The sequence below is a fragment of the Mauremys mutica genome, chromosome 1, assembly GCF_020497125.1.
Source record: "Mauremys mutica isolate MM-2020 ecotype Southern chromosome 1, ASM2049712v1, whole genome shotgun sequence".
Taxonomy (NCBI): domain Eukaryota; kingdom Metazoa; phylum Chordata; order Testudines; family Geoemydidae; genus Mauremys; species Mauremys mutica.
In genome coordinates this window covers 112400188-112423211 of record NC_059072.1, presented here as the reverse complement: position 1 = coordinate 112423211, position 23024 = coordinate 112400188, and the positions used below count along the sequence as shown (strand labels likewise).

The 23024-nt window shown below is 44.8% G+C and overlaps 1 protein-coding gene across 7 annotated transcripts in view; it reads left to right on the top strand.

Annotated features, from left to right (window-relative positions):
• Nucleotides 1–16706, top strand: part of CACNA2D4 (calcium voltage-gated channel auxiliary subunit alpha2delta 4) — a 171079-nt gene extending 154373 nt beyond the window's left edge. For 5 of the 7 annotated variants that reach the window (XM_045002242.1, XM_045002244.1, XM_045002241.1 and 2 more), the window contains 9 exons: nt 230–300; nt 1909–1984; nt 2948–3000; nt 4960–5015; nt 6288–6308; nt 7573–7690; nt 12090–12202; nt 14054–14136; nt 15255–16706. In XM_045002242.1, the coding sequence (XP_044858177.1) occupies nt 230–300; nt 1909–1984; nt 2948–3000; nt 4960–5015; nt 6288–6308; nt 7573–7690; nt 12090–12202; nt 14054–14136; nt 15255–15350 (687 nt within the window). In that variant the 3' untranslated portion in view covers nt 15351–16706. Of the gene's footprint in view, nt 1–229; nt 301–1908; nt 1985–2947; nt 3001–4391; nt 4513–4959; nt 5016–6287; nt 6309–7572; nt 7691–12089; nt 12203–14053; nt 14137–15254 lie in introns of those variants that run through there. The other 2 variants (XM_045002243.1, XR_006576310.1) reach the window with 2 other exon arrangements.
• Nucleotides 16707–23024: the final 6318 nt, after the last annotated feature.

Sequence of the window (23024 nt, the reverse complement as noted above, 5' to 3'; positions counted from 1 at the left end):
GCTTCTTCCCCCCACACCCTTCGCCGCTTGGGGCAGCAAAAACGCTGGAGCCGGCCCTGGCTATGTGATACCTCTTTAAAGGTGCTTGTTGGTTATTAACAGTATTCATCAGGTAGTAGATCCTACAGCTTCTAGACAGAATGGATTGGTTTCACCAGTAGAAAGCTTAGGAACTTTATCACTAACATTTCTCTCTTCCCTCTCCCCTTTTATCACTTCGTCTGTGCAGGCTGGAAAATTTTTTGGTGAAGTGGACGGCTCAGTAATGACCCAACTCCTAAACATGGGAATGTTCAGGAAGTAAGTGGAGATCTCCTCTGTACCTTTCTTCTGTTAGAAGGTGATAGAGCTGGGGATGAAATGTATTGTCCCAGTGACAGTGGTATAGCTGGCTGGAAGGACAATGAGGGAAACCATGAGGTGGGGCAGGAAGTTCAATTATTTATTTCCCTACTGTCTATTTTCCTACAGACACTCTTTCACCTAGCATCTTTCCCCCTGACCAGAATCCTCACACTTCTTGTTTTCTCCCTTCTCCTGCCAGGCTTCTCTTGCTTACTGGATGCAGCTACTGCAAAGCATTATGGGATCAACTAAATCCCAAACTGCCCCAGTCTTGCACTATGTGAACTGCACCTATGTCTTAGTCCCATATGTTAGAAGGTGCTATATATATGGAAAGTTTCTCTGCTTTTGGTTGAAAGCTTTTCAGTTTCTCATCAGACCTTGAAAGACTTTAAATGAGTGGCTGGCTGCCAGAGACCTCCCCCGTAGCTGCAATACAGTTGGTAGAAAATGTTTTCCCTTTGAATGTCCTTCACTAGTTTAGTTGCACACTAATTCTTTAGTAAATTCAAAAACAAATTAAACATTTAGATGGATTAAAAATGGCATCTGGGGTTATTCAGGTAGATAAATTATAATCCTGCCGTTCAAGGGCATATAATGGTCACCCTCTGAATTCAGGAAGAAATTTCCTCCTATGGTATAGTATTGCACAGTGTAGCCTATGATTAGGTTTTGGCTTAAGTTAGCCTAAGTGTAGAAGAGTATGGAGAAATTAAAGTTGCTAGTGTAAGAAAAGTTAGAGAGAAGTTGAAAACAATACAAACAGAAAAAGTGAAGTTGGCTACAATGTAACTTTGCTCATGTCCTTGCTATGTTTTTAAAAATGATAAATGTTTTATTAAAATGTTATCTATATTAATAGCACAAAAATACATTGTTATAGATGTCAATTTAAATAATGGGCTATGTAAAAAACCAATAAAAAGGTGGCAAAAATGTAAATATAATAATAAGTGGGTTTAATGTTATTTATTCTTATAATAGTTATGTCATTTTGTTAAAACTGAGGCGAGTTCCAATCAATATAAAAAAAGTACCATTAGGTTCCAAGCTTATAAAACTTTACTTTACTCTGTTGTCAGTGGACTAATCACCCACTGACATACTATTTCACGGTCAAGTGCAAGTATAACTGAAGTATTGTGTAAGTAGTAATTGCATGCCTGTTTGCTTAACTAATCATTTTTCTTTTGAATCAAGTTCAGTTTTATCATTCACCATGTTGCCTAGTGGTCCTTTGCTAAATAGATTGTCTGTAACCAACTCAGGGCTCTAATCTGAAAGATTGTGTTTTGTTGCACCCTTTTCTTTAACAAGTTCATATTAATTGGGAACATTTCAACATAAAAGTTACAGCAGCTACAACACTTCTCTCAGCAGCATCCAGCATTACCCACAGACAGGACAGTGGACTAGACAGACCATCAGTCTAATCAAACATATATCCAGGATATAGCCTGAGTAGGAAAAAAATTAGCTCACAGTTGAGTGACCATCTCATGGATGGTCGCACTTCTTGCTTTTGACTGTTTGTTTGCTTGTTTTGCTTTGATTTTATAGGGTGACGATGTACGACTATCAGGCCATGTGCAAAATGCCCTACCATCATCACAGTGGTGCCCAGCCTCTGCTCAGTGTATGTATCTCCCTATGGTCAGCCCATTGCATGAATGCTCATTGGTAGCTTGGTCCAGAACTTCTCTAGTGCCTTGGAACACATTCCTGTTAAGAGATAAGGAGTTGTTTGTTCTCAAGTGATGGGAAATTCAAACCTGACATAGATCAGTGCAACTCCATTTCCTTCAGCCATTTACATGCAGTCCCATCATGCCTATCAGGCATATAAGGAACCACAGGAATCTATGCAATGAACTGTCACCAGTACAGTGCCAGGCTTTTCTTAGGTTACAATCTGTAGATGAAAGTGAAGGCATTGACTGGGCATTGCAATGTCAGCATCAGGAGAAAGGTCTCTAGGAAGAGGCATTCAAACTACCATGGAAGCGATGAAGACATGGAATAGAGGGACCAAGACTAAATGTTCTGAGAATAGCACGTAGGCCAGGAACTACCTAAAAAGGTAGGTAGATTGGGCACTAGACAATCCACTTTAAAGAAAGGTTGGATGGATATGGCGTTAAGATGCTGTGTTATCAAAAGCAGACAACACTAACTGTAGTATGAGGCTGCTAATGCCTCAGCTTGTACCAAAAGTACCACTTACCATCAGATGATAACAGCATTCTAAACTGTCATTGTCCCATTTAGTAAGTTTATTTCCTCCCTGCTCTGTGCTCTCAGAGGTCATCCATACCAGAGGAAAATCAAATAATGACATCTTCAAAGTCCCACGCCCATTTGGGATAAACTCTCTGACCCAATGTGAGTGGAGGTGTGGAGATATTATTGGTAGAAGGAGATTCCACTGGCTTTTGATGCATTTTGCAAATTTCCCATTGATCCCAAGAGCTTAAATTCTAGCCTGTCTCCAAGAATTTGCTTGATAGAGAGAACCTAGATGAAATATTGAGTCCTGCAGGATGACTGTCTTTTCTGTGAGCAGAACTTTATGGTATTTCTCTTCTTTCTTTTTCTCCAGCCCATTTATACCTTTCTTGCTGCAGTGAAGTGGCTGATAAGTGATTTCCTCATGTGAGTACAACAGTTTAGGAGGATTACACCAAACAGGGGAGAGATCTAAGACAAATACATGCACAGGCTCATTGTTAAGGCATGACTACAGTAGAACCTCAGAGTTACGAACATCTCGGGAATGGCGGTTGTTTAACTCTGAACAAAACATTATGGTTGTTCTTTCAAAACTTTACAACTGAACATTGACTTAATACAGTTTTGAAACTTTACTATCCAGAAGAAAAATGCTGCTTTCCCTTTATTTTTTTAGTAGTTTACATTTAACACAAAACTGTACCGTGTTTGTTTGTTTGTTTTGTCTCTGTTGCTGCCTGATTGCATACTTCTGGTTCCAAATGAGATGTGTGGTGGACTGATCAGTTCGTAACTCTGGTGTTCGTAACGTTGAGGTTCTACTGCAGGGCTTCTCAAACTGGGGTCACTGCTTGTGTAGGGAAAGCCCCTGGCAGGCCGGGCTGGTTTGTTTACTTGCCCCGTCCGCTGGTCTAGCTGATCACGGCTCCCACTGGCTGCAGTTTTCTGCTCCGGGCCAATGGGAGCTGCTGGAAACGGCGCTGGCTGAGGGACTTACTGGCCGCCGCTTCCAGCAGCTCCCATTGGTCTGCAGTGGTGAACGGTGGCCAGTGGGAGCTGCGATCGACCGGACCTGCGGATGGGGCAGGTAAACAAACCGGCCCAACCCACCAGGGGCTTTCCCTACACAAGCGGCGACCCCAGTTTGAGAAACACTGTTCTACTGCATAGGCATTTCTGTAGCATTATCACCATAGTACCGGAGCACCTCACCACAACCCTGTGAAATACAGAAGTACTAATATTCCCATTTTGCAGATTGGGAAGCAGAGGTACAGAGTGATCATGTGATTTGCCCAAGGTCATCAAAGTGCAAAGTCTGTGGCAGAACCAGAAATATCACCTAGGTCTCCCAACTCCCCATGCAGTTCCTTTAACCATCCTTCCTTTTCAGATTTGACTAGGATCAGTTGAGAACAATTGTTCAGTTGAAGAGATAAAGAAAGAAGAAACTAGTCTGTTCAAATAAGGATCCTAGTGACATGCTGGAGACTATACCCTGTGTTTCCTGCACATGGTGCAGTGTTTAGGAGGACGGGAGGGAGGGGAGCGAAGAGGTTTAAACAGGAGCATTGGAGTCAGCTTCCCCTCAGATTGAGAGGAAGTTCAGATCTACATCTGGGTCCAAATGTTGCAACTTCGATCAATTTTTACATTGGGCCCAAACTGAAGCACGGAATCTAAACATCCTTGAAGTTTGGAAAAGATCCTGAGCCCATCTTTAGTACAGATTAGTTCACCAGGCACACACTGCCCCTGTCGCTGTGTTTGCATAGTACCCACTTCTGTCGCACTGATCAATACTTACTCCACAGCTGGTTCTCAAGATGCTTGAGTCATTTCTCAGCCTCAGAGGCCACAGAGCTAATGAATGCACTGGGTCAGGGGCAGCCTACACTCAGGGCTGGCTTTAGGAAGTGAGGGGCCCCGGCAGGGATGACTCACCCGGCGGCGCTCCAGGTCTCCAGCGGCACTGAAGGACCTGCCGCCGAAGACCCGGAGCAAGAGAAGGACCCACCGAAGAAGACCCGGAGTGCCGCCGCGTGAGTAAAAATTAAAAAGGCGCCTAAGTTAGGGTGCAGGGCCCTCTTAGGCGCAGGGCCCGATTTGGGGGAATCGGGGGAAATCAGCCTAAAGCCGGCCCTGCCTACACTGTCCTTTGGGAATAAGCCAGCCATTCTAGTATGAGCAAAGCAAATCGGAGAGCCAAAGGGATGTGCTGAAAGGGTGAAAAAGGTCTCAGACTTCTGCTGTAAGAAAATTCACATTGCACATTTTAGGACTTGGGCTCTTTAGGCCATGGCAGTCCGCTGGGCCATCTCTGTGACACCTGTATCCTTCTGGACTACTGCAAAATGTCCTCTCTTCTTGCTCTTTTATCAGATTTCTTTTGGAGTACAATATTTGTGGCTTCTGGCGCTCAGACAACTTGGCAGATGGTAAGTATGCAGGAGTACAGCTACCCCGTAGCACACAAATGTTACAGCACCACTGGAGGAAGGAGTTACACAGAGAAATTTTGCACAGTTCCGAGGCAACACTCGCATATTGGCACCAGAAATTTAGTCTCCAGGTCCTATTACCACCATGTTCAAGACCCGCTGAAAGCTCCAAAGCTGAAAAGCACTCAGAATGAAGTTCTTGTCTCAGTGTCCCAGTGTCTGGGGCTACAGTGACTTTACAGCAGCTTAATACCATGGGAAGTGGTAGAATGGTTTCTCCTCCCCTGGTTCCCCGATAAGTTTTCCCCACATTGGACCAACTAAATATAAGTCAGCTGTGGTGCATATTCAGTTAAAAGACTCCCTCAGGTTCTATGGAATTCTATAGCCAACATATAATTCTCTGTTAAATGATACAGGATGATTTTAAAAACCTATAATTTGTCATTTCCTACTACATTCTATAGGGTATCAGTCAAGACAATGAAAACAGAACATTGCACAATAGTTGAGCACAGAGCCTCATTAGGAGCTGGAAGGATCTATATGAAGGCTGTATTGTAATATGAAATCTTCAGTAGTTATTCATAGGTAAATCCTGCTTCTGTTGAAGACAACAGCAAAATCCTTATTGACTTTGGTATTTGGCCTTCAGTTGCTCTGCATTTCCCAGTATTCTGAAAAGCTCAATCTTATGCTAAGAAGGTGAAATTCATACTGTTCAGAGTCAGCACGAGACATAACCACCATTTAAGTCCCACTTAAGTCCTCAAAGTAAGGATTAACTGGGACTTCTGAAGTGACGGCACTTGTGTAGGCTTTCTGAACAAGCATGAACTTCATGCAAAATACATATGATAAATACTATGGCCCTCCTGAAGAGTGGCATATTTCCTTCAGGATCGCATAGGTTCACAGAAGTGGGGAGAGAGAGAAACAGGTTAGATTACCAAATCCATTCCTGCTGTCCGTGCAGGAGAGAGTGCCCTTATTAGAAGATACATCAAGAGAGTGAAAGGTTTGGTTCTATGTGTCCATAACTATGTGTCACTTTAAATTGATGTGTTTTGTTTTAATCATACTTTCTTCGGTGGGGTGCGGGGGGAAGAGGGTCTGATTCCTGTACTATTCATCATCACTCCCTTCTCTGCTTTCTTTCATTTTCCCCTCACTTCATCTATGACCTCCCCGTGTGACTTCATACATTCACTGTGCTGCCATCTTGTGTAACTGTCATGTGACCCCATCTTCATTATGTGACTCGGATAGCCAAGTCTGTCTTCCATCACTGTAAGTAGACTGAACAATTTGCGTTTCCTAGGAATGGAAAGGGGAGGTTCACAAAGCATTTAATCAGAAGCCTTAAGATGGGAAGGGGCAAGCAAACCGTCCTTTTGGTTTTTTAACTCCAGCGGCCCTGAATTTGCAGTGAGGTTTCAGAGTAATGCAGATAGTGGCGCCTAAGACCAATTCTTTGCACTGCCAATGGGTGGTGATAGAGCTGCTGTTATTTGTTCAGTTTGTTGAGCTGCTGATATGGGCCAGGTCTCTGAGAAGTCAATAAAAGGGGAAAATACTCATCTCTTTAGTGATTGGCTGACCAGACAAAGCCCAGCCAATTATTACTGCAATACAGATAGATCCTTGGCCACTTATAAAATCAGCAAGTATGAAGGGGCCTTTGACTAACTAGGCCTTGTAGGGCACTTGGAGACCCACCTATCAATATGCCTCTTTTTCCAGGAGCTATGCAGGAAATGAACAAACAATAACCCACTCCTTCGTATGAAATAAATCACACTCTTATGTACTTCAAATAGTAACAGGCAGTGTAGGTTTTCCTTCCACAACATCTTGGCTTAACTCCTCCTCACTAACAGAGCTACAGTAATGCCAAAATAGTTAAATCAATATACCCCCCCAACAGGGGATTAAGTTGCATCAGTCTAAAAGTACCTTATACTGGTATAGTTTATTCTCATTTGCTATGGGAATAGCTATACTGATATAAGGTACTGCTATAAGTTGTCCCACTTTAACTATACGAGTACAATTAAAAACAGTGTGTGATAAGGCCTAGTTTACTTTCTCAATGTAACCATAGAGTAATATCTCAAACATTTCTCCTGCTACACTGGTTTTCCCGCACCACCTGGTGGCTTTAAGTATCATTGCACTTCATTTTTGTCAGCAACTTTGCCTTTTTTGGCAGGGGGCATCATCCACACTTTCTTTCAATCCATTTCTCTGGGCATATCTACACTTACCGGTAAATTGGCACTGCTGCAATCGATGCAGCGAGTGTCGATTTAGCGGGTCTGGTGAAGACACACTAAATTGATGGGAGAGTCCTCTCCTATCAATCTGTGTACTCCACCTCCATGAGAAGAGTAAGGGAAGTCAATGGGAGATGCTCTCCCATCGACACAGCATAGTTATTCACGTAACTGAAGTTGCGTAAGTTAGATCGATTTGTCATGGTAGTGTAAACCAGCCCTCTGTCTCTCCGTTCCCCAATCCTCATTTCTGACTTCATCTCTTTTTGCCATCGCAGCTCACAAGCATAAGAAACATGATATGCTGCAGCCATGTGACACAGAATATCCTGTCTTTGTGTACGAGACCACCATCAAAGAGACCAATGGGCTGATTGAGTGCGGAGACTGCCAAAAGTAAGAAATAAATCTCCCCTTTTATTTCAGGACTTTACCCATAGACCTCCACTCCTTCCTCTGGCTCATCCCAGCTCATTGATGCCACCTGAAACTCACTGAAAGAGAATGACAATATTTGAGGACAATCCCCTGATACTCTGTGCCTGTTTGTCGCCAGCATTTCTAAAGCATCTCACACGATTAGTGGAACTCCCTGGCCACATTGCATGTCAGCAGAGGTAGACAGAGAGGTCTGTCAGTACCCCTGGTTTTAAAATAAAACACAAAAATAAAATCTCCTATTAATACCAAGAGCTGGTTGGAAAGTGGGCAAATTACACACACAAAAATCAGTCATTTTCATTCCACAGATTAAAGAGAGGAACAATTTTTTGTTTATTCAAAATTTTTACAAACATTTTCTCTTTAGAAAGCATTCATTTTCAATAGTTTTCAGTTTCCCTTTTTCTCCCTATTTTCATTCGTTTCCCTCATCCCTTCCATTTTTCCCCAGAAAAAAGGGGGCAGGAAAAAGAAGAAATAAAGGAAAAATTATAAACCAAAAAAGGCAAAAAGTGGGTAAATTTCTTGCTTTCCAATTTCATCAAAAAAAATGGAAAATTAAAAAAAAAATTGTGAAAAAGTTTCTGATTTTGAATAAGGCCATTTTTCAACAACTAAAATGTGACCAGCTCTTAATAACCCTTACATTATTAAAGATGAAAATGATTAAAATTAGATTATTTTTTACCCTTTATGCTAGTGAGTTTCACATTTTCATTTATAGTCAGCTTCCCTTTCGAGTTGCCATGCACTACCCTAATACTGAAGTTTTTGCCACCCAGACACTGCAGGAAGATATTTAAATCCATTTTTTAAACACTTCTATTGATTTTAGGCTTTGCAAAATCTAATTTTTCACAGAACCCAAGTGTGGACTCTAAACGAATCTAACAGATGTCCTAGGTAACTATAGACCAGTTAGCCTGATATCAGTCCCAGGCAAAACAATGGAAAAACTGACATGGGATTCAATTGATAAAGAATTAAACAACAGGTATATAATTAATGCTAGTTAACATGGTTGAAACCTGATTTCATTCAGTGAGGAGACTACAAGTTTGGTTGATAACGGTCACTGTGTAGATGTAATAGACTTTTGCAAGACAGTGGCCTTAGTACCATGACACTTTGATTTAATAATTAGCACTACACAGTATCAGCTAGAACACATATTAAATGGATGAAGAACTGGCTAACTGACAGATCTCAAAAAGTAATTGTCAATGGGAAATCTTCAAAGAAAGGGGGAAAGTGGTGTTTCTTGTGAAGTTCCACAGGGATCAATGCTAGACCCAATGCTATTCACCATTTTTGTCAATGATCTGGAAAGAAATATAAAATCACTGCTGATAAAACTTGCAGGTGACACAGACTGGCAAATCATGATAAGACAGTGCAGTCATGCAGAGCCACCTAGACCACTTGGTAACCTGGTCCCATTCAAACAAAAGGCTTTTTAATACAGACAAATGCAAAGTTGTATATCTAGGGCCAAAGCATGCAGGCCATGACGACAGACTAGACTATATGCTAGAAAGCAGAGACTGAAAAAATAGGGGATCACAGTGGACAAGCAACTCAAGGGGAGCTCCCAATACAATCCTGTGGGGAAAAGGGCTAATGTGATCCTTGGATGTACAAACAGGGGAGTAGTGAGTAGGAGTAGAGAGGTGATTTTTACCTCCGTATACTGCATTGGTCAGACTGATACTAAAATACTGTGCACAGGTCTGGTGTCCTTTGAAAAGTAGGTTGCACAGTTTGAGAAGATGCAGAAACAAGCCACCAAAGTTATTCAAGGGCTGTAGAAAATGCCTTACAGTGAGTGCTGCAAGATCTCCTTCTGTTTAGAGTCTCAAAAAGAAGAGTGAGACGTGATTTGATTACTGAGCATAAGAACCTTTATGAGGAGAAAACACTGGGTACTAATTACAGGGTTCTTTAGTGGAGAAGGGCATAATAAGATTAAGAACCAATGAATGGAAGATGAGGCCAGACAAATTCAGATTAGAAATAAGACACGTATTTTTGACAGTGAGGCCGATTAGCTCTTGGAACAAACCACCAAGAAAAGTGAATGCATTCTCCAGCTCTTGATGTCCTCATAGCAAGATTGGTTGCCTTTCTGGAAGACGTGCGTTAGCCAAACACACCCGCAGTTACTGGGCTCAATACAGGGGTTTCTGGGTGAAGTTTAAAGGGCTGTGATATATAGGAGGGGCAGGTTGGATGGTCTAATAGTCCCTTGCAGTCTGTGAACCTCTGAATTGTGCAGACTGGGAAATACATATGGGGCTAGAGTGGAGCTATGTTTATTAGAATGAACATTTAGAGCTAAATTGTGAGTTTGCCAGTAGGAATCGAGAATAGGTCACAATTTCCTCCCCCACCTGCTGCTTCCTCCTACCAGTAACAAATCAAGCTACCATCCTCAGCACAGCTCTACGGAGGGTGGGAGACGCAAGTGTGGAGTGTGAGCTTTCTGGACCCAAGGGCCAGGTAGCCTGCCCAGGAGCATAAAGCAGAGTGGGCGCTGCATTCCGATTCTCCCTTACACTCACCCATGTGTACACTGCCAGCCACCTATCCGTATATTAGAGGCTGCCCACAGAAACTGCAAGGTGGGTGAGGTAATATCTTTTATTGGCCCAACTACTGTTGCTGAGAGAGAGAAGCTTTTGAGCCACACAAAGCTCTTCTTCAGGGCTGGGAAACTTACTCAGAGCATCACAGCACAATGCAAGGTGGGACAGATTGTTTAGCGTAAGTAGTTAGCACATATTATAAGGGACCATTCAAGGCAGAGTGGCCCATTCATACCTCTGCAGTCATAAGACAGAAAGAGGGGGGCTAGACAATTACAGATGGTTGTAACACATCAAGTGTCTCTGATCACCCCATGATTTTTAATGTCTAACAGAGTTATGAATTTAAGCTCCCAGGCTTGGCTTTTGAAAGTGTTGTGCAGGTTTCCTTTGAGGATGCGGATTTAGAGTGATCGCTCTGTGAAAAGAGTTCACCCATAGGTGATAGAGTGTTTTTGTCTTATATCATTTTCCTGAGCGAATTCAGTCAAGAGTGTAGTGATTGTCTAGTTTCACCCACATGTTGTGATAGGCATGTGTAGGATCTATGGATCTTGAAAGGTGTGTGATATGTGGTGTTGATCTTTGTAGCAGTGGAGATCAACATGCAAAACCTGCAGACCTTTCTGGCAGGGTCTGGTGCCACTTTGAGCTGGTGTGTCCTTGTCTGTGGGGAGCTTGCATATGAGGATGAAAAAAGGCAGACAGTCTTATTTTGCCATCATCACTACACAATGCTGCATAGCATCTTCTTCCACTCAACATTTACAGATTACAGAATACCTGCTCCCCTCAAACTCCCAGCAGAGGGCAGCAGAGCACTGCAGTTCACACTTGTTTCAACTGACTTTTTAGAGAGACTGCTTTTGGGGGTCATCACCAGTGCAGAGAGAAGAATGGGGGGCGGGTTTGGTTTGGGGACTGAACTGAAAAATCTGTCTGGATTCAAATCAAAACCATTTACAAAAATATTTTTGTCAAACTTGAAAAAAAAATTTAAAATGTTGCAAATCAAAAAATATTTTTGGTCAATTTGAAATCAAGTTTCAGTTTTTCTATTTGATGTGGCCCATTTTGGGTGTTTATTACATCTCCCCATGTTTGGGGGTGGTTTGTAAATAAAGATATTGGAAAATCTGAATCTGAAATTTTATGAAACAGAAAGGCAAACGAAAACATTTCCAAATGTTCAAAACAAAAATTTGAAATAAAACACGCTGAATATTTCGGGGGGGGGGGGGTCTTCAGTTTCTCAACCAAAGCTATATGTCAAATTTGACCCAAATTCATAGATAGATTCAGAGCACCAAAAATGCATTTTTCAATGGCACAAAACTCAGCAAAACGCAGAGACAGCAAGCATCATGCAACCACGTTACATGAATGTGCTGTTTTGTATCACTATTTTTCTCAACCAAGTTTCTCCAATCTAAGCAAATTCTTACCTTTATAGGACAATATATAACACACACAAACGTGCGTGTATTTGCCTAGTTTGGATCTTTTAAAAGTCAAATGAGTTTGGCATTATCTGAAGATAAAAAGGTACCTTAATAATGTCATCAACTGAACATCACCTCTCCTTCCCCCGCATTCTCTCTGTTCACTGTTCCTCTCCCTTCCCTTTCCCTCCTGCCATCTCTTTCCTATTCTCTCTTCTCCTTGTATTCCTTGCCCATGGCCATTATCATCAGGTGCTGCAATTTCCCTATATGCTATTCTAACCACCTGCTTTGGGGTGGGTGGGGGATATGCTTTCTTTCTCTCAGGATGTTTGTAGCACAGCAGATTGCCAACAGTAACCTCCTGCTACTGGTTACAGATGCTACCTGTGACTGCAGCATCTTCCCACCTGTCCTCCTGGAAGCAAAAGAAGTCAAATATATCCTTCTTCTATCACAGCGTGTGTTAGACTCTGCAGCCCTTTCTGCTGCTCTCCCACTGCAACAATTAGTCTGGGGGTGGAGGATCTGTTCCTGTAGCAATTAGCCTAGGGGAGGAGAGAGCCGGGAGGTATCGCTCCACTTGTGATGCAGCAGGATGCAAGTGTGGGTACAACAGGCAGGCATGGTGGAGGGAGCAGAGAGATAGAGCAGGCAGGTTAGAGGGGTGGTTGGAAATGAAAACCTTCCCTTTTAGCCACCCAAGAACTCGAACCCCATTTAGAGCCTGGTGTTGAAAAGTGGCCTCCATTGTGATGAGCAAAGCGCTGTGCCAACCATTCACTGCGTAGATATCTATGCTCCCTCCCTGCCCCTCATACCTGTGGGGGAAGGGAGCAGCAGCCCAGTGGGGACTCCAGCCCTGTGGAGTAGCTCAAGCAGGGGTGTACATGGATCCTCACACCCCCTCACTCCCCAGCACAGGAACACATGAGGACTCATGACTGAGCTGTAACTTGTTAAAAATACAATAGTCCTTCCTGTTCTGTTATTGCCCCTTATAAATAGCCAGTTACTTACCTGCAAGTGGAAGCTGGACCTGACTCTCCCCTTGTGAACTGGCCTCAGTTGGCCATTACCCATTTGTATAAGCTACAGAGGGAGGGCATTTTGCAGACTACGCTGGGATTCTAGGGAATTCTAGCCCACTGATGCACCAGCCCTTCTAGGGTCAGCAGCATATTTAAATACACTAGAAAAACCTAATCTGGGGACTTCTGAAACAACACAGGGAGAACAGCTGTAATGCTTTGTTTTTGTAGATCACTAGCAGATAATCTCAAAATGGCTCACAAACACTAAGAAACTAAGTGCCCCAGCACCTCTGAGCGGCAGGGCAGTATTGTTAGCCGCACTTTACAGATGGGGAAACCGAGGGACAAAACCACCGTGACTTGCCCACGCTCACACAGGAAGCCTGTGGTTGAGGCGGGAGTTGAAACTTTATCACCTTGCGCCCGAGGCAATGCCTTAACTACAAAATTATCCTGCCGCCCTCTGCTACAGAACATACAAAAATTCTGAACAAGGATCACTGGGAACCAAAGCGAATGGAAACCTGACTTCCCAATCGCCAGCCCCTGGGAGTGCTGGAGGAGGGCATAGACACTACATGTCAGACACTTCCATACAGCCCAGTTAACTCTCTGCCTGGTATCACCCGCTAGCTCCCGCAGCAGGCTCAGATACAGTTAATAGGAAAAGCAATGACTAGTTGGCATGATTTGTGATGTTAAAGAATAGCCATGGTAGAGGTGGGGAAGCCATGGTAGAGGGGTTGGGATAATAGGGAGAGGAAAGAGACAGATATGATGGTGATGGTAGAACAGATGTCTGAGAACAGTGGCCCAGTTATTCCGAGTTCAGGTAAGTCGCCTACAGCAGTTATTTCGTTAAGTCAGTCCTGCAGGATCATGCCCTTTCCTCATTAACTATGGTCATATTAAGTTTTCTGTCTCTCTTATCCCGTCACCATGAAATAAAGCAGCTAAGCATTTCCGCCTTCTCCCCAGCCTCTGTTCTGTACGCTCTCTCTGTGCTTTCTTCTCATAATCTTTTGCTTCCATACCGCAGCTTATTTCTTTTTACAGCCTTGGAGACTCGTCCTCCCGCGTTGTGAGTTTGCCTCTGTCCCCTTTTATCCTCCCGCCGTCTGAATTCCTAGGGCCCTTGGACACAGCTCTAAGATTCAGTCATAGTCTCGCTAGGCTGTGTGAGGGACCTCATAGTCTTTTGTCTGTGCTGCTTTTGTCCCTATCTAAATGCTACTGTTGATCTTAATGGCAATACACATAATGCTTCGGTGAAGTGCGACAGGATGCGCTCCCAGAAACTGAGACGGCGGCCAGATACCTGCCACGCATTCCACCCGGAGGTACAGTAGGGGCTGGGGCGGGGGGGGGCGGGGGGAGGGGTGTTCGGTCTCATTCACACCACTACACTTACTGCATAGGCTCAGAAATGCCCAAGAGCTTGTGATGATCCTATAGTGGTTTTCCACTTAATTAGGGTGATCACCTTTTCAAAAACACAAAACCGCCCCCTCTGCAGTTCCCAGCCAGTGGGAGCTGTGGAGGCGGCAGTCAGGGTGCGGGAAGCACGTGGAGCCTCCCTGGCCACCCCATGCCTAGGAGCCGGAGGGACATGCCTGCTGCTTCTAGGGAGCTGCATGAAGCCAGATAGGGAGACTGCCAGCCCTGCGCCAACCGGACTTTTAGCAGCCCAGTCAGCGGTGCTTACCGGAGCCGCCAGGGTCCCCTTTCGACCGGGTGTTCCAGTCAAAAAATGGACACCTGGCAACCCTGCTGGCAGAAGCCTTTCTTTTTAGACCATAAGATCCTAGTCCCCTACACCACACATGTGTGTTTTAGCAAATGGCAAATCCTGTACATATGCAGCCAGCCATGGACCCAAGAGATTTTGCTGCCTCAGCCTACTGCACCTAAAGGCAGGAAGCGCAGATCCTTGCGCTAGTAAATGGCTGTGCATGAATCCCTCAAAGTCTATAACCTGGTGCATGGAGCGGGTTGCATGCAAAGGGCTGCAGAGGGGCAGCCCAGGAGGTAAGTCCATGCAGGCTTTGGGGCCCTGAATCCCAGCACCAATGCCACAGGGTGTGGATCCTACCTACAGCACTCAGAGGCGGAGGGAGCAATTTCTGGCACTAGTGCATGGGTCTTCAAGAGCTCCAAGACAGAGGTTTTAGGATGGTTGGTTTTCCAGCTGTCTACATGAATGGGTGACATGCGCTTGGAGGGTCCCCCAGCCTGAAGGCATGAGGCCCTTACTCTCGACCTGTCCCTTCCTCTCTGCTCAGTGCGATATTGTCTCACAGTATTCACTGCCTCGGTCATTGCGCTGGCTGCAGCCTCCACTCCCTATGTTCCATGAGCCCCTGAACATCCTGGCAGTGGGATGAATCATTTTACTTGCCCTCTTGTGACCCTAGAAATAGATTTGCTGATCTTGTGTCTCCTTCTCATTTGTTCTCAGGAGAATGCTCAGGACTGCGGTGGAGCTGCTGAGATCTCAGCCTCGCTGACATTACTCCTCCTAGCCCTGGTGACCTTTGCTCTCCTCCTGCGATGACAGAGTCTACCATGATCCTTACAGTTTGCAGAAATGGTGGATAATACAAGTGGAGTCCACTACTTCCCAGGGACATTCTTAGAGCCAGAGAGTTGGAGCTGTAGGAGGGGAGGAGCCCACGATGTAGGCACTATGACTCCCTGTGGACTTGTGGGGACAAGGCAGAGACCCCTCACATATTGGCCTGTCTCTCGGACAAAAGGCTTATAGTTCAGTTTTGTGTTTACAATGGAAGCTGTTTCTTCCGGAAGAACTTGCAGCTTGAGTCCTGGCCACCCCGGCTGTGGATCAAATGGGATTAACTATCTATGCAATCAATACTGGATCGGATATTCCCAGCTCTGGGGACATTACCTAACAGATCAGCTGCGCTCATGAGGGAATGTGAAGGCTCCAGAAATATCTGATACCATCTTCCTGTGACTAGTTCTGCCCCCATCCATGGTAGTGATGGAGTCCATGGAGATGCAGTGGGGATTTCATTAGTGCTATCCACTACATAGCAGAGCTCTCCATAATGTAATCTGCCTTGCTGCGCCACACCAGGCTGATGTGTGCCCAGTTCAAACCATCCTGCGCAGTACATTGCCCTTCAGGAACAGCTGGGATTTAGCTATGACATTTTATTTACTGAACATGCTCACTGGGCTCAAGGATTTTCAGCACCTTGGATTCCTGGCGGTTAAGGGAAGCCAGTGACGACCAGAGTTAGGCATAAACTGCAGGGCAGGGCAGGGCAGCAGTAAAGGAAAAATACCTCAGTGAGGCTCCGCACAAGGAGGTGGTTCCCCAACACAGGGCGGTTCCTAGAGACCAGATTCCCCACATCAATGTTATACAATTCATAACGGGGATTGCACTGACTTAAAAGGAGGCCCGAGCAGAGGAAATAGCACAGCTTGGCTAGTTATACTTATTTCAGCAGAAACTGCCATAAAGCTTTGGTCCCCAGAACTGACTTCTCTTAAAAAGTGATTGAGCATCCTGGAAAGTCTAACAAGCCTGCATACAAAAGGGAAAGGCACCTGTCTATTAAAAACAAAATGAAACAGCTCCTCCAGACATAGGACCTACTTACAAAAAGAAGAAAGGAAAAAATAAGTGGGGTTTGTGCTGCCATCTGCTTTCTCTGCAGAAGCAGCTAAGAACCAAGCACTAACTTCAGAGCTATGCTGTCCTAATCAATTGCTGAAGCCTCAGGCTGAGCTGGAGACAGTGGCAGTCCCCCACTCATGATTCTGGTTGTTCCCAGCTGCCAGGCACGTTTTCAGGCATGACAAACAATGACCAGGGAAGAGGGAACAAGATTTTTTTTTTTTAAATAAGTGCTTGCCATTGTCTCTTTAAAAATAAATATGTGGCATATTTTAAACAGATATTTAAGGTGTATTATGTTATACTTGGGACTAATCGCAGCCTTGTAACTCCAAGCAACCCTAATCCACTGGTGGTGATTACAGCCACGGTCTGGGGGCAACTGAGTCATGCAACCCCTACAGTGCATGGGCAGCTTGCCAGGAGCTCAAGGGTTGGGCCTGATTTGCTTAAAATGGAGCAGATGGCAGCTGCCTTAATTAGTAATACAGATGTTGAGACTACATCTCCCAGCATGCAGTACTCTCAATTGGGCCAAGGGGCCGTGCTCTGTTGGGTCCTCTGAGTGCTGCCATAATACATATAAGACATGAATAATAAAACAATGAAGCGAAATGATTAAAGCACAGTCCAGCAATTAGCATTGTTAGGTCTACCATTTGCGCCCACTTCCCAGGGCTCCCCATTATTTTCTGTCTCTCTTGCACCATCTGTGCCTGAGCCAGCCCCTCCCCCTTTTAAAAAGGGCCAGACTTCCCTATTGTAGAACTTGGACTGAGCATGAAGGAATGACAGAAAAAAGAAAAAAGTAGCTCGCCAGGCAGGAGCTGCCAGTGTCTAAAGGAACCATCACGAGGTTTGGTTTGGGGGGGAGGGGGGGCATGAGAGATATGGGGACAGAGGCCTCCTGGCCTCTCCTGCCACTATTGTCAGACTCTGGGGGCAGCTCCAGCTGCTTCCCTTGCAACAAAGGCCTCCAGCCTGCCCTGGCATGGGAGGGGAGGGGAGCTCTCTCACCTGCCCCCTCTCTGGCCAGGTCCATCTGCTTCCCCTGCAGAAAGCTCCTTTAGAGTTTTAATCCAATGACACTGCATTTTGCTCTGGTGCAGTTATAAATATTTCACAAGCATTCCCTCCTTCTCACCCCCATAAACTCTGCTGCTCTGACTGATGGAGGAGGCCCCTGGGGTTTCAATTACCAACCTGCAGCACCATTTGGCCTGTGCTGGATGCTCCTTTGTCTAGGACTCCCTGCTGCCCACAGGGAAAGGAAGATGATTTATAGACCCACTGTTAATGCTGTGACAGCCAGGCTTACTGTGGGGGAGCAAGCCAAGGGAAGCAAGTGAGCCTGCATGAGGCACCATGTGCAGCCTCGCAGAACACGACACAACTGCACTCTCAAAAAGCCTGAACAAACAGGGTCTTATGCAAAGCCAGTCCCAGCAGGGTCTACGCTTCCCAGAGCCCTGCTGTCAATCAGGGAGAAAGAGACAGATGCACAGACCGGAGAGGTGTACGGCAAAACTAGAGTTTAGCCAACAGAGTACCAGGAAGGCTGCTGTCTGTCAAATTTCTCGGGAAGCACTTACAAAAAGAAAATGAGGAAAAATATGGATCCAAATAAGTAGATAAAGTGTGGCCCTTTCTTCCCAGTGATGTGCTGATGATGTGACATGGGACCAAATAAGTGCAGAAGTCAGTCAGCCTTTTGTGCTCCCTGAAACAGTTCTCACTGTACAGGCGTGTTTATGATTAAAGGCTGGTTCCCCTTGAAAGCAGACCTTTGCATTCCCTTGACTAGTGGCCTAATGGAGCACTGTCTGATGCTCCTGGTATTTTTAATCCTTAGAAGGGTGAAAGGTGCTTTTTGACCGTCAAAAGGTGCTCCAAACACACCTACAGCTTTCCCTGGCTGTGACAGTGGGATTTACTGTGCTCCCAAGCTCTGGTTGCTTGCTTGTTTGGCAGGAATATCAGCTCTCACGCAGCCCTGGAGTTAAGGAAAAATGCCCAGAAAAAGCAGCTGCTCCTATTGCCATCTTCCTCAGCCCCGCACACTTGGCAGCCCAGGCAAAAATAAAAAACAGATTGTGACTGCAGAAGTAAACTAGCAGCTGTGAAAGAAGCCATTGTTCAGCTCCAGCTGAGTGGCATTATGCTGCCACCGTAGCATGGCATGATGAAGCACAGCTGTAATTTTTTCCTCTTTGTTTAGGACAGAGGCAAAAATGTATGTTTGCACACCTGGGCACATGCATATGGGGCTGTGGATCTGTTTTTTTTTAATGGCGGGGGCAAAATTTGAGGTGGGAGGGGCAGCTTATAATGCCCTCTCTCATTCCATCATGACCCAAGAAGGCTTCCCTATGAAAGTTTCACCAAGTTTGAAGGAAAGGTTTCGAGTTTGACAAGTCTTCATTTTCTAATGAAAAACTGTCTTGGACAAAAATTCCCGCTCAGCTCTACTTTGTTGTAATTGTATTGTAGCTAGGAGCACAAAAGAGCCTGTTTCTCTCAGGTGAATCAGAGGAATAAAGGGCACAGCTGAGAGGGTTGGTTCTAGATGGGGAATACATGACAAATGCAAACTCAGTTAATTATTCCAGAAGAAATTGCAGGATGAAGGACTGGCCTTTATTTACTTTACTAAACTCTAAAAGGTGCTGTGTATATTTCAGAGCAGATTCTATTCCTGGAACCTAGGACCCAGATCTGGAGTTTTAACTCCCGGTAGCACTCAACTAACTCATTTGGATTTTGAATTGACAGCAGCCAGATGGTTTGATTTAGCACTGCAAGTCCAGTATCTAAGAAATAAGAGAGTGGGTGCAGGGGTGTGTGTGACAGCCACTTATCATAGACACAGCAGTTTGACATACAAAATAAGTAGCATGGGAGTGACTGTTGCCTAAATCAATGGAATTCTTGCTATGAGGGAGGGGCTTGAGGAGATGCAGTTAATTGAAGCATCTCCAGCACTGAGGTCTTGTCTACACACAAACACACCAGTTTAAACAGGTGCAAACTCACATGGCATTTAGTTCAGTTTAGCTTCAACCTATATTCCTAATCAATTTAAGTCAAACTAACAAACTGGTTTAAACCAAAATAAGAGTGCCCAAACAGCCCTTCCCACCAGTTTAACTAAAATTGGTTTATAATCATACCTTTAGCTAAAACCACTGCAACTCAGCACAGACACACCCTGAACCTATGGATAATGGTTTCCTCTACTTCAGACACAGCACATTTCTTGCTTGGTTTCAGAGCCGAGATGTTCACTCATTTGAGTGCACCCAGAAAGAAATCATTCACACAGCAATACATGATGTCCTTGTCTGTTTGCCCTCTCACAATGAGTAACACTGCTCTGGGCTGACTAGTGAATCTGCTCAATCGTGTGCGATTGTGGCACAACCTCCAAACCAAACTACAGTGGAGAGTCTCCCAGGCAGAAGGGTCTATATGCCCCTAGAGTTTCTCAAAGGTGCACAGTGACAATTCTGTAAACAGCCAATGACATGTTCCAGAGTGGGAGCAGAGAACATCTGCCACCTGCCTCCTTCCAATGAGAGGATGGAAGGAGCAATGCTGAGGGATCCATCATGCAGAAGCTTATCAGTCATGATATTTATTCATTCCCACAGCTGCATACAATGCAAGCATGGGATTCTGACAGTGGCAGTCCTTATGAGAAGTCTGCTGAAGCAGAAAGGAGTGGTTGTGGCCTTCATAAGAGATGCTGCTGGATTCAAGCAGCATCTACTGATAGAACCTGTCTGGGGAGATCACAGCTATGAAGATCTAACTTCCTTCCCATAGCAGTAGCAGCATTGAGGCTTTGATTAGTAGCAACGATATAGCTCTGAAGGCATTTAATTTTATCTCCCCCTGCCACAATCCTGAGTCGGAAGGGGAGTGGTGGGAGGAAGCATGAATTTTGGTTAAAATTCAGAAGTGCATTTGATGGGGGTTTGCAAATTTGAAAAATACCATGCTACAAGATAAAGTTATCCTACTACCTAGTACAGTGGCTGCAGCCAATATAAGGGCATGTATACACTTACCTCTTGAGCAATCGATCCAGCGGGGGTCGATTTGACACGATAAATCGACCGCCGAGCGCTCTCTCGTCGACTCCAGTATTCCACTGGAGCGAGAAGCATAGGTGGAGTCGACAGGGGAGCATCAGCAGTCGACCTACCGCAGTGAAGACACCGCAGGAAGTAGCTCTAAGTACATCGACTTCAGCTACATTATTCATGTAGCTGAACTTGCGTAACTTAGATTGATCCCCCACCCCGGTGTAGACCAGGCCTAAAAGCCCTGCTTTATATTGTACCACTTAAACATGATGCAGAATCTTAGCTCACATTGCTCTGCCTGCGGCAGATCTTCCACCTGAATTACTAAACCCTCAAGTACAACATGGCAGGGATGGCTCCTTAGCTCTAGCTAGGAAGTGGCTTATGGGGGAAGAAACTGAGAATTAGGAAAAAGTTAGCCTTGGACTTACTGCAACCACCTAATGCTGCGAGGTAACGTGTTTGGGATATTATCCTGAAAACAAAATCAGAAGCCTTTCAGCTGAGTTGCAGCTGTTTGACTTTAAGCACGCAAGCTTTGTGGAGCAGGAACCAAGCCTTCTTCCGTTTGGCAAAAGCCTAGTGTACCATGGACGCTCGGGAAATAATAACTGATCAGTGTGGAGCTGGTAGGAAACCTCACGATTCCAAAAAGGGGACCACTCATAAGGGAATATTTTTTGTTTCCTCCCCCCCACCCCACCCCGGAAGATTAAGGGGGAGGCAGTTGTCTCAGTCTCTGGTTCAACCATATGCCCATCTAGCATATAATGGGGGCTATAAAGCTCCTCTGACCATATCCAGGTAAGGCGCTTTGCTAATAGCAGTGCCTGTTGATATTTTCTGCACTTGGGAAAGTTGGTGGTCTCATGTGAAACTTATTTAATAGAAAGAGGTACAAGGCAAGTGTTGCTATTTAACTTTTGTATTTTGTTGCATGAAGCTATTTTGGCAGCACCCCTGAATGTCCAATTTGTACTGAGTTGACCAATTTTTAGTGTTAGTCCGAACATCTCTCCACCAGAGTGTGGCTCCAGGAATATCAAAACAGCTGCTAACATTCACTGTTCTTCACAAGAGCTTCCGATACCCTTGCTTCCCACCAGCTCTGTGCCCTGTTGCCAACCCTCCAGCAGGTAACCACCTCACTGATTTAGAAGGTGAATTCCATTTTTTTCCCCCAGAGGAAGCCTTAGAACCTATTTTCTTTCATAATTTATTTGTATTATGGTAGCCCTAGAGGTCCCACTAGTCAGTACGCCATCGTGCTAGGTACTATACATAGCAAAACCGTCCCAGTTAAATGCTACAACACAACACACATTTGTTCAGTATTAGTTTTCACTCAGTGCTACTGCAGTGTTCTTTTCTGCTCCCCTATGCACAATAAGGAGCTGTAACACTACTAGAGGGTCGGCTGGGCTCCATGTCAGCACAAAGGCTTTCCCAGTCCAGCAGATGCCTGAGAAGAGGGACCAGGTAAGGAAAGGCAATCTTGCCCAGGGAGACTGAAATATACTCATCCCCCTGCCCTTTGGAAAGTAACATAAGAACGGCCATACTAGGTCAGACCGATTGTCCATCTAGCTAAGTCTCCTGTCTTCCAACAGTGACTGCTGCTAGATTCTTCAGAGAGAACGAACAGAGCAGGGCAATTACCGAGTGATCCATCCTGTTGTCCAGTCCCAATTTCTGGCAGCTTACAGACACCCGGAGCTTGGGTTTGCGTCCTTGACCATCTTTTTTGGAACCTAGTTGTACTTGTGGCCTTCACAGCATTCCCCAGCAACAAGTTCCCCAGGTTAACTGCATTGTGTGAAGCAGTAAGAGTTAACCCTAGTGACAGTCCAAACCACATTCTGACCCACCTTCATACTCCATGCACCAAGTTCTTCTGAGAGTAAAAAGCACTGACCAAAGTTTTATTTTCTAATCCAAAGCAGTCAGATCCAGGTGACTCTTGGGGCAGTACTTCAAAACAGGCTTCTCTAGAAATTTAGTGCAGTTATTGTCTATCCTAGAAAGGGATGCTTGACAATAGGAAAGTGACTCATTGATGGCAATGATGCCAACAGGTCCCCTTAGCCCACAATTACTCAGCCAGCATTTAAAACTGTTCTCCTGCTAGCGCAGACAGGATACACAATAAAGGAAGTGTACAGAACACTGTTGGAGCAAGTGTCTACCCTACTTTTTGATAATGGAGCCATTTAACTTTGTAAGTTGCTGCCAAACCATCTTTAACCTCTGGAGACATCCGTTGTCCTGGAATCACAAACAAGCTTATGGTTTGCTGATCCTATTTGCTAGACTGATCCAGTTTATAAAACAAACAGTTTTAAACAGGATTTGCCCAGCTGTTGAGGACTAGACAAAAAACTTCTTATAAAACAATTTGACACAAGTCAGGACCTACAATGCAAATAGTGTCTCAGAAGTAAGCCAGTGTTTCCATCATACAACATACCAAAATTTAAGTTTTGTTCATGTA